The 16,165-nt window shown below is 35.9% G+C and overlaps 1 protein-coding gene across 1 annotated transcript in view; it reads left to right on the top strand.

The window, feature by feature from the left end:
* The first annotated feature begins 3,607 nt into the window (after positions 1 to 3,607).
* The window catches only part of LOC149566663 (Translation initiation factor SUI1 family protein), a 34,225-nt gene continuing 21,667 nt past the window's right edge, over positions 3,608 to 16,165 (top strand). Inside the window, exons 1-3 of the mRNA XM_089819985.1 lie at positions 3,608 to 3,689; positions 3,825 to 4,085; positions 4,178 to 4,270. Of these exons, the coding sequence (XP_089676111.1) occupies positions 3,938 to 4,085; positions 4,178 to 4,270 (241 nt within the window). The 5' untranslated portion in view covers positions 3,608 to 3,689; positions 3,825 to 3,937. The remainder of the gene's footprint in view (positions 3,690 to 3,824; positions 4,086 to 4,177; positions 4,271 to 16,165) is intronic.

Below are 16,165 nucleotides of genomic sequence, written 5' to 3' on the forward strand. Positions count from 1 at the left end.
TATTTTGGTGTTTGACAAAATGATGCAGATGTGGATGATTTTCATATCCCTATTGGAGTGGAATCCTTTGATGAAGATGAAAATGGTTGTTGATCTTTCTTTGGGAATCAAAGTATGGGACACACTTTTCTATTTACCTGGGGAGTCTAAAGCAAGAGCATTTTGAGTTTGCTTGGTGACTACTTTGGAGTTCTTGGGAGGAGACTTGGTAGTTGCTTTGGAGGGTGTTTGGATTGGTACTTGGTCAAAGGATAAGTGGTGCTTTGTATGGTTTGGGAGTTCGACATGGTCTTGGAGCTCGACATGTGTTGGAACTCGAAAATGCTTGTGGGAGCTCAATGATGCTTGGAAATTTGTTGGTGTTAACTAGAGTTCTTGGTGCATTTAATGCATGTAGCGTGTCATTCTGACGTAGATCGATCTAGGAGTTTGTGTGGACCTATTTAAGGTCTTGGTTATCTCTCCTATGTATATTTAATCTTGGTTATAAACTTGGGGCTTATCCTAAGTATTTTTGTGTGTTTATCTCATGTTAACTACGGGTTAACACAACGGTTAACATTTTGTATTTAATGTTTGTTGTGAGTCAACTTGTGGCTTAGTTGGGTATAAGTAGGGGGTCTTGTGGAGTCTTTTGGTCATTATCATTTAGCTTGGAGAAGAGGATGAAGTGGAGGAGCAAACTTTGAGTGGCTAGTAGTTGTGGCTTGGAAAACTAGGAGATTGCTTGGTGGGCCTGCGAGACAAGTTGAGACTTCCTCGGTGGTTTTCTTCAAGAGTGCAGATTTGGACTAGCTAGGATTAGTGTTGTGAGTTGGACCTTGTGGATCTTATAGAACTATTATTGTAATTGCTATTGTATTTGGCCCTAACCTGAAAGGCCTTACAACCACGCATATTGCATGTAAATAGTTATTTTATAAATAAAGAGTTGTGATTTAGTATCAGATCTTGCATTATTATTGCTTTGTTGTTGTGTTTTTGCTATGTGGTTATTTGTTGGGGGCTAGGACATCTCCTTTGGGGATTATACTACCTTGTACTATGCCAAACATTAAATTACATTAAACGTGTGCTAAATGATCATAAATTGAAGTGCTTCCAATTTAAAACGGTACATAAAGTAACACCCGATTCCACCACCCACTAATACCCAAATTCAAACCTTCCATAATGTTATTTTCGAGCTTCATTTGGTCTTTTGCACTATTTGGGTATACTTCTAGGTCATTCTCTTAGCCTTTCTCACCATTTTTCATTCAAAGGCTATCTACTGTGCTTTGAGCTTCACATTGCAGTGGGGAAGCTTGTTTGAGATTACATTTGATAGCATATCACATTATCTTTATCATATTCTTTTTAGTTTATTATTTCATATTCTATCATTGTAAATTGTAAGCACCTAATTGAATTTACAATTTTATAGTTGTTTAGCACCCACCTTAGTGTGTTGTCATTATAACATGGATTGTAGGACTTCATGATTGAACATACAATACCAACATCCTCTACCAATTCAATCTTGTATAAGATTGAGGTACACTGTAAATCTAAGTGTGCTCCTATATTCTTATATTACTATTTGTGGCCTTGATATTCTTTCTTGACCTTAAAACTGGTTGTCTTTTCTAATCTAGCATTCTCTCATATTTGGGAACCCATTGTCCTAGTGTTGGCTCTAATTAGGTGGTATGTAATGTTATTTACATTATGCACCCTTCAAACTGAGTCCAAGTTTAAACTAGGTCACATCTCAGTGATTTAGTGAAGGATCAAGATCTTTAGTCGATCTCTCAATTGTATCTCTTGATTTAGTATTAAGATTAAGCCTCACACTTTATTTTGGAGGATGAAAAACTATTGCAAGGTTGGAACCTTAATTTTAAGACATCTTATGAAGTGAGGTCTGGGGAGTCAAGGTTACATTAATCTTTTATCGAGTATTTCAAATATTCAATTATTTCAACGCTAGTATGAAGCTTCAAAAGGATGGTGATGATGACTAGAGGATCATTGAATTGTATCCTTCCTCTTGAGATTGGGTATAGTTTCTTGTTATCTTCATATCTACATGCCTATACTTCAAATCTATAGATATCACATGCTTTCAATTATAGATTGATTGTATTTTCATATGGGGTTCACTCTACCACACCGGGGTAGATCTTTATATTGTGTTTGTGCACTTTAGCTCTTGGTATCTAGACACACTTGTAGTTTGAGTTTTCTTTAGGTAACTTCACAACTAGAACATTGTTGAAGCTTCTAGATGGAAGGTGCCTATTTCCTATCAATAAGGTATCATATGAAACAATAGTTTTAATTTCGAGACTATTGATGATTAGATATTTTTGGATTCTTTCTACGCCTCCATTTTTTATTCGACATATTGCTGCCCCAAATTTCACATTCATAGAGGATCATCGAGGTGACCCATAAACCAAATTTTTTTTTTTGGTTTTCCAATCTTGAGCAACTCTGCATTCCTACATCTATTTTGTAATGAATATAGAGCTTTCCAACCTCCCTAAATTATTTTTTCTCTACATGTTTCCTAACTAAGCCTGTCATTTTGTTATTTTTCTCTCTATTTCTACCCACATGTTTATTTTGCATTGAACCATGCTTCCAAAACATTTCCCAAGGAGGGGGTTAACCATAATAGTGTGGTAATTTCACATATTGTTTATGTCGCTACTTTTGTGGAGAGGAATCACAATGCTGACCATCTAATTTTTTGGAAAACCCTCTTTAATGACATTGTTGAAGATGCGACTGGTATGAGGTGTAAGGACATCAATGCCCCATTTCAAAAGTTCAACTTGCGACCCATCAATATCTCACACTTTTCCCCCTGCCAAGCTCTTTATGTTCCAAATTATATCTTCGATTGTGAAGAATTCGATCATGACATTGATTATCAATGGTCTATGCTTATCCTATTCACATTCATATAAAATCTTTTCATATTCAAGCCATTGAGATTCCATGATGCTATTCTCTATTTGCTTACTCTTCTTTTACAACTCTTCCTAAATTTTTTTCGGAATTTTATTTTCCAATAACAATCAACTCTATCCTACTCTTGTTTACATATTTTTCCTTTTAAAACCTTAATAACTTCATTTTCTTTCTTGTTTTCTATGCTCATTCCTCCTCTTAAAATCGTTTTTGCTGACTTAGACTCATCATCAAACCAAGTGTATGTTGGGAAAATTTTCTCATTTTTAAATTCTAATCGTTTTTACACTTGTCTAATGCATTCTGAATTTGAGAAACTAAAATATCTTTACTTCAAGATGCTACTTCTTCTAATCAAAATTCTACCCCATAAAAGCTCATTGTTTTGCACTGCTACTTGTTTATTTAAATAAACAAACGTCCAATCTTAAAATGTTGGGTTGTGGTCTGAGATAAAAACCTTGTAAGATCATCCGGATTCAGCTTGAAGGATAATATTATTTACTAGCAATAAAGGAGTAATCAGAGAGTATAAAACTGACATAATCTAAACGTATGTACACAGAACGCCTTTTGGTAACAAATAGATCGCGACGTAAGGCAAAGGCGACCTCCTTTAAATCTGAATATTAAATAGATATCCTTCGGCGCATTCAAATCTGGACATACCACCAAAATAGCAGTTAAAAAGATCCACAGAAGGACAGAGCAAAGTCACCGCCTTGCAGGTAGGCTCAGGATTCACGATTCCAAATTTACCTTTTATCTATACCATTCTCGCTCCACTGAAACATTATTGTTTTCCTTTTCTTCATTCTTGCATTATTGATCTCCTTTTCTTACATTATTGTACTTGTCTACAGGGCAAAGTGAATCGAATTCGGGTTTCTGCTCCTATAAAAGCCCCGTTATTTTGATACTCATATCTGGCAAAAACTGTGGGCGGAATTACCATTGAACAAGTAAACCGAACAGAATGGCAGAGAAGCCACAACCCGTGAACGTTTTGTACTGTGGAGTGTGCAGCTTGCCTGCCGAGTACTGCGAGTTTGGCCCTGATTTTGAAAAATGCAAGCCATGGCTGATACAAAATGCTCCTCATTTGTATCCAGACCTCCTTAAAGGTATCGCTGATATTTGTTCGTTCATTCATTTCTTTATTTAGCCCTTTTGATATGTTTTTTCGTTTAATATAAGATGTTGGTTTGTCTTACAGAGGCAGCTGCGAAGGACGCTGACAAGACCGCTGAGGAGCTTCAAGGCATCCGAATTTCCGGGGAGCGCAGTGATATCGGTGCATCTTCTGTAGGTACTTAATTTCTGCTCTCTCTTCGTATTTTCTTCAAACATTTGAAAATTTTAGAGTAACAAGGGGGGCTGTGAGGCCTTGGCATCATTTTTGGTTAAAGGTTCCTTGATTTAAAATCCTGAATTGCAAACACTGAGTGATGCAATGCTTCCATGCCCGCTGGGGTTTGAATCTGGGTCTTATGTATAGCGACATCCTGTTGTAAATACTAGATGAGAGTCCGACAGACTGTTAGGGCCCTGGATGGGTAATGCTAACATAACGATATTATTTTCATAACGAACCCTGATAGTTGAAGTACATATGCCTATGTGTCTGTAACATCTCTTGTCCTCGATGATATGCTATTCCATTGATTATCGTAATCAAATCTGATTTTTTTTTCACTGAAATCGATTTACATCATTGTGAAGTCTTGTTGGGCCCATGTTTTCCAAAAAGTAGATATTGGTTGGAATATTATATCTTGTGGGTCATGGTTAGGTTTGTTGCGAGAGCTCTAAGTTGAGCTTATGACCATCTGGTTCTAGGATTTTAAGTCTTTGCTTGAATTGTGAAATAGAAACCATCTGCTGATCTTGTTTGTTCCTTCATCTGATCCTAAAGTGCCTGGTATCCAATTAACAGACGGTTGGATATGCAGAGTGCTGCATTATGTTTCATATGGTTAATTGCAAGGTACAGTCCTGTGATTAAGGAAGGAAAAGTTATATAGATTTCAGCCACTGCATAGATGAAGATATTGGTTTTAAAATGTGCAAATTTCCTACTCTCTTTACCCAGTCCTTAAAAGCTGGAGGATTAATCTATTATTTGTGTTCATGGGTTGAAGAAATAAAAAATTTCTTTATGTTATGCTGTTTAAGGATGTCTTGTAGTTATAATATCTCATCATTGCTTTTACAAAATGGGCCTTTTTGGATCAACCTTTATGGAGGTGGATCTGCTTCTGCCAAGCAAGAAAGATATATAATTTATACTATTTTCCACTCCTGATCACAATAGTTCAGTGGGAATTAAAAATTTAAAACTATATCCATTAATGGTGGCAAGTAGAACATGATGCTATAAGATAAAAGTTTAAAGCAAAACAACAAATTTATTAACTGGCCAGGGGGTGAATAAAAATAGGTAGATCCTAAACATGTTAGAAGAGACACATATGCATCCCAGAGCTAAGTTGTCAAATTGGAATCCGCTGTGGGTATATGTATGGTATGCCAATGTGACATGTTTTGAGGTGGGTGTGTTTTGAGTATGTTTGTATTCAAAACATTTAAAATAGTGAATACATACACATTTGCATCCTGAAAACAAGAATTAAGTTTAGAATACCATAGATGATTCATACATTAGACAAAACTACTATAAATGTTACATTTTTGAAACATAGTATACAAATTTGATATTAATTTGTAAAATCAATATTAAAATAATACACTTCGTAATTGTTGTCATATAGGTTCTTATCAAGTCTTTAAGACCAACATCATTATTATCACCATTGATATTTGATGATGCATATAGACTAGATGAATCATACGTGGTAAAAGTTGCTGGCTATCTCACTCCTTATAAAGTGAATATTGTGTGGCAGCAAAAACTTAAGTCAGCTCACTCTTGGTCTACATCTGACAACTTGGTCTAAGAAGGCATGTTTTAGACTACAATAAACTTGCTCCTTTGCCTCTAATGGCTATTGGTTTTGCTTCATTGAGTGGATGGTGATGTATGTACTTCAGTTTTGCTTAGATGAATAGGAACTAGCAACTTATTGAGGCAAGGTGAGAGCGAGAGTTATTAAATAATAAGAAAAACTCCCTTTTTTCTTATATCCTTCATTGACATCTACATCATTGCATGGTGGCATCTTGCCAACCAAGGAAGGATCTCATTGTTGTAAATGCTCGGAATCAGTGCAAGGCAAGAAGATGTAGTGGGGAAGTCATTTCCATCGCTTAGCACAAATTATTTGTAGCTCTTTGAAGAATGTTTCTTGATGGTCTTGCTCTTTTTCAGCCATGATGTACTTCATCTTCTTAATCATTATGTTGATGTTATCATCTACTTTTGCCAAACATGGCCTCTCCATGTCGGTTAAGTGGATCACATTCATGTTTACTTTAGTGAAATTAAGAATTCATTTCACGTCATCCCATAAATGTCATCTAATATCATTTGCGTTACATTTGCTGTCCTCTCGTTGTGGATTTGCTTCATGCAAACTAGATTTGGATGAATCATGTCAAAAAGCATATTGTCTATCTTCACAAATTGTCTCACAATGATTGTGTTGGATATGAATCAGGTTTCAACAATGTATTCATAAAAGAAAAACTATCCTTAAATAATTTTTTATTGTTTTTTATTAAAGTGTAACATAAAATCTAAAAATTGTTTTGTGGCAATCACATTTAGCTGCTTGAACTGTGAGAACAATCCAAAGTTTTTAATTTGTGACAAGTGGTGAATTGTGATCAATTGTAATGTCCTCTTCCTAATTTGCCATAGAATTTGTCCTAAAATCACAATTGCAACAAATTAGGGTTACAGTTACATCTTACCAAGTACAATATCTCATTAAATGATGTGCTTTTGGTATCGAACCCTACCATTATAATATAAGAGACATATATATGTGCATGTATATATACATATACATATATATATATATATATATATATATACACACACACACACACATATACACACGCATATAGATATATACATATACGCACGTGCACACACACACACATATATTCATGCATACTACCAATTGTTAGGGTAGGCAAGATCACATCACATTCATATAATACCAATAATATTATAAAAATGCATTAGGTTTTGGAGGACGAAACTCGACAAGTATCTTGGCTGTTCCACCTGAGTCCAAGAGTGGATTGATAACAATGCCCTCCTGGCCATAGGAGCCAGTTATACGATAAAATCCTCTTTATAGCCCTACCATTAAACCCTTGATCCTTCCTACAAGATGGATTTCAACCATTCATGCATATTTTATATTCTATCTTATGAATATTCACATCAGGGATAAACACTATCTATTTATCAATATCAATGTTCCACCAAGCAATTGGGACAGGGACAACAAGACGTGTTTGCAGCATGGGGTTTGGGCAATTTTAGGGGACAACAAGGAGACGGCCGTTAAGAAATAGGAAATTTCAAATATGCATATCCTAAAATTGATAAAACATTTGTCGTGGATATTGTAGAAGCCAAATACATTTAGAAGGGTTTGGAAAAGTGTTTTTGATTCATCATTGGAGAAACTTTCACTGTCAATATGCATACATATATATTCAAATTATAAGGAAATTGTCAAAAGGCTCCAAGTTTTAACCATGGCATAAATTGTAAATAGTAAACAGAGAAAATTTTAATAATATATTGCTGTCCATAATCAACAAATGTTAGGTCTAAGAGTTCAAATCAAGTAGATGTGATGCCCGAACTTCTCTTTCAATTGTTGTGCACTCCTTGACCATCTGCTTCTTCTCTTGCTACTCTTCTATTTATTTTCAACATGAAAATGATATTTTTCTGTCGTTTTGCTTATTTTATGCCTAGATTAGGCTTTGGTATTGTTTAATGTGGTTTGGGTGTCCTTGTGGGCACAACATGCCTTTTTTCAAAAATTAGAAGTGTTTTTTAAAAGTGGCATACTAAAAGTGGCCTGGGCTGTAGGCGATGGCCAAAAGACCCTGGGATGGCCAGGTGTCGCCTAGGGGACACCTAGGGGTACCCTGGCCGTTTTGGGTGCTTGTGGCCCTTCCCTACACCCTTAACCACTCTCAGAGCTGTCTTGAAAACGTTCCTGAATTCTGCACAAATTGGGGATGGATAGGGTACTTCAAACTGCTGTCCCAGCATCCCTGTACTGTCCATGGTACGAGAATGAGGGTAAAAAAACAGGGGATATGTCCCCATGGAGCATAGATTTATACATGTACACACCTCAATTGTTTGTGAGAATGTAGAGTGCTGTGAAGGGCAGATCCGAAATAATATTAGACTGCTGTATTATGCCTGGTCTGAAGATTAATTCCTTTGATGTATTTACTGTTAGACTTCTAGGAGTTGATCTTAGATTTATTTGCTCTTGTGTTGAATGCTTCAATCTTCTTGATTGACCTTCCTTGATGTAATTGTATTGGCTCGCTGATTGTTTTTGATCTGATGATGTCCCTTGTCCTTCCCGTAGCCTTATGTAGCGTCAATGATGTTGAACTTGTCCCTTTCGGATGATTGTCCCTTGTGAGGGGATTTGACTGCTTGTCAATACCCCTTGGTTATTGTTGGAAAACACATTATGATTAAAATTACAATTCTTAAGGATCGCTGTAAAATGAATTAAGGATCATTATTTAGGTAATGATTGGTGCCCTTTATAATTGCTAATGCTACTTGCTGTTATATATATTGTTGTTGCTGATTAAAAATCTGCTCATTTATTTATAATAGATGTTTCTTTGTGGCGGGGGCATGACAGTCTCCCCTTCCCACATTTGCTTTCCCTCAAGTAAGTAAAGATTTGGATGATTGAAGATCTCTTCTCCCTCGCAAGTAGCCTCTTCCATAGGCAGGGCTTTCCATTTGATCAGGATTTCAGGAATAGTCTTATTCCTAGTTGCTTTCTGCCTATATTGAGAACAACTTCATGCTTCAAGGTTGGTTTACCTTTGTCATCAAGTGGGAGTAACTGCACACATGGCACTGTGTTGCCCTAGGAATTTCTTGAGTTGGGACACGTGAAAGACAGTGTAAATGTAGTTGTTTTAAGGCAGCTCCAATTTGTAAGCTACCTTGCTTATTTTCTTTAAGATCTTATATGACCCATAAACTGCTGTTTTAGTTTAGCTTTGCTAACCTTGATTGAAGATTTCTTACATTGCTGTAGAAGCAAGGAGACTAAGTCTTCAACGACAAATGTTCTCTCGATGCTGTTGCAATCAACATAGACCTTTTGTTGATTTTGTGCTTGATGCTAATTGTCTTTGAGGGTATTTATGATGTCCATACTTCATTTCACGAAATCTTTAGCCCCTCGATTTGACTTTCTTGTAAATTTAGACTTTTGCGGTTTCCTCATCACCATGAAATGCCTTGAAGGGATTCATCTTGATCGACATGTGGTGAGTTGTAATGTAGCAATATTCATAAGATGTAATCCTTACATCCACACGTTCTATTGGCTAGTGATATTATTTCTTAAGTATACCCACTTGTTAATGATTTTGATTTGTCCATTTGTTTGAGGGTGATAACTTGTGTTGGGTGTAAGTTCAATTCCTGCTAAGTGGAAGAGTTCCTGCTAAAATAAGCTCGACTATTTGGGTTGTTGACAATGTTTCTTGGAAGACCATGTAGTCCACAACTTTCTTTGAAGAATGCTTCGACTATTTGTGGAGTTCGATACTTAGTGGATATTGCTATAAAATTAGCATACTTGGTGAGCCAATCTAGTGGATATTGCTATGAAATGAGCATACTTGGTGAGCTGATCCAGTACTACATAGATGCAATCCTTCCATTGAAATTTAGGTAACCCTATTATAAAATCTATAAAAATACTTTGCCATTTTTGATATGGAAACTATAAAGGTTGTAGAAGACCTTTTGGGCAGCTTTTCTTAGTTTTGTTTCTTTGATAAGTCATGCATTCTTGAATATGCTTTAGGACATCTTTCTTGATGCTTTTCCTATAGTATTTCTCTCTTATTTATTGTAGGTTTTTCAGTACCCTTGGTGGCTGGCTAAGGGATTGTTATGGTATTCCTTAATGGTTTTATCCCTCATATTTGAGTTGGCACAACAAATAGCCTATTTTTATATAGGATAAGCTCTTTTACTACTTTGTAATCTTTATTGGGTAAATTGCCTTCTTAACATTAACTAGTGGGTCTTTGATATATTCAACAATGATATTGTCTTCCAATATGCAATGATGCTTGTTTTGGAGTTCAATGGGGGTAGTCATGATAAAGCATTTGCTACAATGTTATTTGCCCGTTTTACATACTCAATATCAACATCGTAAACTTGTTTCTTGCTTACCCACTTTTTGGCTTCTCGTTTATATCTTTTTGATTCATGAAGAACCTCAAGCTATTATGATTTGTCTTAACATTGAATTTTCAAGAAATCGAGTATTATCTCAACTTGGTTAAGGTATGCGTGATGCCAACATGTCTTTATCATAGATGAAATAATATTTCCTAGTCTTTGTGAGCTTATGACTTTCAAATGTGATGGGATGCTTATTTTGCATAAGGACCACATTGGTACCTTCCCCGTAAGCATCGCATTGCAATTCAAAAGGTAATGTAAAATCGGGGATGGCTAAAACAAGACATGATCTCATTACTTCCTTTAGTTTTTGGAAGGTCCATTAATTCACTTCATTTAATTTTAAAGCCCCCCTTTTTCATTGAGTCTATGAGTGGGGTGTTGTTAATGTGAGTTTTGTGACCACTTCAACATGCAGGATGAAACACTTAAGATTAAATTGTCTCTCGAATAAGGAAGTTTAGATGCTAAACGATGTATATGATTGTGTGCTCAATTAAGACAACCTCAAGGTTCCTTCTTATTGTGGACTGATCTTAGTTGTGTGATGTGATTTGTTGGTATTCAGTTGGAGACTTACAATATTCATTCAATGGACTTCAATTTTGCAAATGCAAATGATTTGGTAACGATGGGTCTTCAATTACTACCCAATTTGTTCATTCAATAGACTTCAACTTTGCAAATGTGAATGATTTGGCAATGATGGGTTTCTAACTACTTCAAATCAAACAAATTCTAAATAGGAACTGATTTAGAAAACTAGGCTAACACTACAATGTAAGAAACTATTGATAGTAAGGTGGAACTCTAACCAATCCTTGTAAGAAACTATTGATAGTAAGGTGGAACTCTAACCAATCCTTGCTTTACCTAATTAAGCACACATAGGAGGGTGATATCTTTAAGGATGCTTGAATGATTTTCATATTGTCAACGCTCATTCAAATACCTAAGTATGAGATAATCCCAATGAACATTTCCAATTGATGTTAAATGCTTGCAATAAGTTCATACCTACCTTACAATCTACAAGTATCAAAAGGTATGCACATAAGTTTCACCTTTATTCATGAACAAAATATCTTCCATTCTTCTACTTCTACTTCTAGTCAACATGAATGGAAATCCTAATCTAAATGAGGAAATGTAAAAACCATGCAATAATCCAATCTTCACAGACATTCACCAACAACAACGAAGAAGGAATAATTTTGTTTGTATATTAGCAAAAATCTTTGCAAGTCGCTCTGTACTCTAGCTAATCTAATGAGTTACATATGAGAAAGTCTTGCCTTATATAGTTGTTCCAAATACAATGAACGACCAAGATTGATTCAAGATCAAGGGCCAAAATAATGCCAACTCAAACCTATTGTAACTACCAACTACAAGCATTAAATGCTTATCCAATTACAATGAAGTATCACTTTGTGGGCCATTGAGAAAATTACACAGCTTTTGTGAACCAATAAGAAAATGAATTTGGGGAAAACACTAAATGCCCTCCACATGTACACTTGTGAGAAATTGATTGGATGGTCTTGGATACGTGAAATTGGAATTTTCTAATTGGTTGAAGATGAAAGGGCACTGCCTCAATGCGCTTATCTTATAAACTTTATCAATTTCTTGGAGATGAAGTGATATCTCTTGATACTCAACTTTATGAAGCCCTTAGTTTATCCTGATGGTTTGTTTTCCCAAATTGTTTTATCTCCATGAATTTTCTTCATCTTCTTGTTGCAGTTGTTGAACTTATTTTGCTCAAAATCCTAATATTTTAGCCTTGGTCTTGTAAAAGTGATGTAGTTCTTCAAGGAGATGGAACTTTCCAATTGAACTTGGACTTTTGAAGGAAATTCAAGTTTGTGACAATTTTCTCCAATTGTAGACCTGGTTATTTCCTTGTTCATTGAATAACTTTAATCCTTGAATTCCATCTTTTTTGGTGCTCTAATGAATGACTTATGAGTTGAAGCTTGAAATTTCCATTTTGTATTTGCTTGAAGTCTTCAACCTGATCTTGCCGTAGCCCTTCCTTGCTCTCAAGCATCCCCCATTACTCCTTGCAAAACAAGAGAAAAGCTTATATAACTCACAAAATAGTAAGTGTAACAACAATGAGAAAATGTGAAAGTCCACATGCCATTGCTGTTAATGTTTTGCCCAGAAATAATGATAAACAACAATTAAGAATAATAGATTAAAAATAGGCACAAAGGACACAAGAAATTATCTTGGGAAAACCCTTTTGAAGGGAAAAACCCAGCCACACCAGAAAAATATCTTTTTTATTAATAATAGAAGTTCAAGTACAATTCCACTTGATGTGTTATATATTCACACAAGGTAATCATGTATATATATGGAATTGAAAGACCCTTCATATCACAACCGAAGGTCTCTTCAATTTCCAAATACAGGTCTCTTCATATTTTCAAGAACATGATTCTTTGCATGATACATGATTTCTTCACATTTTCAAATGCATGTTTCTTCTCATTATGCATGTCTCTTTATAAAATATTATCTCAAATATAATAATAAATAGCTTTCCGGTTTTTGACATAATAGCAAAATTAGAGATAAAGATCTCTTTAGCAGCTACAATCTTCAACAATTACTTGATATGAAATTGCATCTAAATTTGATTTAAATCATCCTTTTCTTTTATCAAACCAACTTGGGAAGGGCAATTTGATTTCAAGGTTGAATTGGAGATTTATAGGCTCGCGGAGATTTGGGGGTTGAACTCCCAGCTGGGATTTGGAGTGGTGGGATTCTAACCTCTTTAAGTCTAAGACTGTACATGGATGGGTCAAATTCTGACCTCTTCAGTATAAGCCTCCTTCAAATATGAGCCTCCTTCAAGTAGCAGACTTAGAATAACCATCAACCTTTCAAAATATGAGCCTCTCTTAAGAAATACCTCCTTTCTTAGGGAATTCAAAACTTGCCCAATCTATTGAGCAATACTCCTTGCATTAATACTCTATGTTCGGCTCAAAATTCACAACCTTACCCTTGCCTGTAAACTCTTCAAAGTCCTTTATGCCAATAATATTCTGCATTCACTTATTTGGTGAGAGTTCCAAATGAGAAAGTGCACTAGCCATTGAAAATAGGGTTGGCCAAGATGACATGTCTGCTAGTTTGTTGGTAACCTCTATTTGTGCTTGCTAACTGTTTGGAATTGTTGCACTAAATCCATCTTTTTTTAATGCCTAGTCTATCTTTATAGACAATTGTTTCTTTGCTCATCAAGTACTGTTTCCTTTCCTTGACTGCGCAGACTAGAGCATACAATTTCTTGTCATTTGTGCAGCATTTTGGGATTAATCTGCTGAAGAGCTTAGAATGATAACCAATGGGTCTTCCTTTCTGTTATAGAACAGCTCCCTTGCATAATCATGATAACCAATGGGTCTAGCATCAGGTTGTTGAAGGTTAGGCAAGGACCAAAGCCAAAGCATGGGATGATTTTATGCTTCAGTTTTTTAAAAGCCCTCTGCTGTTTGTCTCTCAATTTGAAGCAATTTCCACTGTCTGTACTACCATGTGAAATTGCTGCTGTAGATGAAATCGCAATTTTGTCTATGCATTGCACTGTTCTGGTGAAGCTTCTAAACTTTGTGACATTGGAAGTTGTTGGTTATTGCACTGTGGCATCTATCTTAGGTGTGTCTATCCTCATCTTTTCATCTCCAACAACTTTTCAAGATAGACAGGTGTTTGTGTGCCATCTCACTATTTTTACCATTCAACAACAACTTCTACTTCTATCCCTTGACGCTTGCAAGACTTCTTTGAGATGAACCAAGCATTTGGGATATATCTTGGTGATAATTAGAGTATCATCAAGTAAACTATTGCACAAGAGCCTATAAATGGTCCGAATACCTCATTCACAAGTCTTACGAAATTTTCTTGTGCATTAATACTCTGAATGAAAGTGCCATCCATTAAAAGGACCCTTGCTTTGTCTTGAATGCTGTTTCCTCACATCTCACGTAATTCTAACTTAGTGAAGTACTTAGCATGTTATAATTTGTCCAAGAGATCATCTATTTGTGGTGGTGGATACCGATCCTTGACGGTTGTTTTTTTTAAGGCTCCAAAGTCCACAAACATCTACCATACGCTGTCTTTCTTATGCATCATCATCATTTGAGAACGACAAGGAGAGGTACTTGGCCTTGTCACTTCTTGGTCTATGAGTACTTCCATTTGTAAGTTGATTGCATCAACTTCAACTTGGTTTTGCAAATAGAGACCTTTGCTATGAAGGGGACAATTAGGAAACAATTGGATCTCATGCTTTATTGCTCCAATTGGTAGAACCCCCTGTGCTCTTGAAAGTTATCTCCAAACTATTGCATCAACTAATCTGTGGCATTTTGTGCCTTCACTATGTCTTCCTTGGACTGATTTTATTTCAGCTACCTCATTTTCATGTTTCCTATGTTAGACTAACTGCCAACGTTCGCCTAGGGGATTTATGACATGGCTTAACTGGCTTCTGTGTTCTATAAGTAGAGTGGTTGTATCAGGAATTGACAAGTCGATCTTTTGGTGCAGACAACCCTACCTTGTAACAAGTGGTATAAGAGCTTGGTTACAAGTTCAAATTTCCTTGGGTAACATTGAGGGGGGGATTGTTGGACTAACTGCCAATGTTCACCTTCGAGATTCATGGCATGGCTCAATCGCCTTATGTGTTCTCTAAATCTAGTGGTTGTATCGGGCATTGACAGGTCAATCTTTTGGTGCAATGACTATCTAGCTTGTAACATCTTGTGCACAAACTTGCCACTAGCATTGACTGCTTGTCTTTTGAAGTGCTTACCATAGAAATCTTGGACTTGATAGCATTTGAGTTAATAGCATATTATACACCATCATTGGATACTTTATACTTTTCCTCCTTCCTATAAATAGCATCTTCGAGATGCAGAAATGGGCTTTCAAAAACTACCTTACAACTGTATTGTGGAATTGTGTCTGCTAACACCTTATTAGTGAAGATTAAATATGATTTCACATAGCTTTGTGAATCAGATTTCCACCACTTTGTTGAGTCAACAAAATGAATATAAATTTGAGCTATTTTTGATATTCAATCCATGTTTAATTACTAGACTTTGGGAAACTAAGATAAGCATGAGAACATGTATGCAATTGAACATCTATTTCTTTTCTTCAATTTGAATCTTACTATGGAAAATCTGTCTTGCTAATCTTCTTTGAAGACCCACAGCTGCCAACATATGCAACTTTTCTCACTGTGATCGCACATGATAAATGATTATTCACTTCAGAGCTGCAGTCAACCTCACTGAGTTAAGCCCCATTGGAAGTGTTCCCATTTTTTTTGTTCCTGAAATCAAGTCTCATACACTTGCCTGTCCTTATCACAATGTTCCAATGACGTTTGTCTTTGCACTTTGAATCAACTGTGTTTGTGGCATTTTCCTTTCCTTTCAACTAACCATTTCCTGTCACCATCTTGCTTTTGTATTTTGCTCTGCTCTTCTCTTTTTGAGTATAAGATGCAGTTTACTTCTTGTCTGTCTCCATGTAATGAGCTTGAGCAAATGTCCTTTCTAAGATGGATTACCCTGTTTTGAAGTCCACTTGTATACTATTGGATGATACCTTCTTCCTCATAGCATATAGGATAAAATTGTTTCTTGAGGAGCTTCTTGGAGTCTTCTCTCTTGGAAACTGGTGTTTATCTATGCGTGTGCAAGGAAGACGCATAGATTTCACACCATTGAAAGTAAGATCGTATAGTTTCAGCCT

The sequence above is a fragment of the Cupressus sempervirens genome, chromosome 3, assembly GCF_028749045.1.
Source record: "Cupressus sempervirens isolate cs-2001-9-10 chromosome 3, ASM2874904v1, whole genome shotgun sequence".
In the NCBI taxonomy this organism is placed as follows: Eukaryota; Viridiplantae; Streptophyta; class Pinopsida; order Cupressales; family Cupressaceae; genus Cupressus; species Cupressus sempervirens.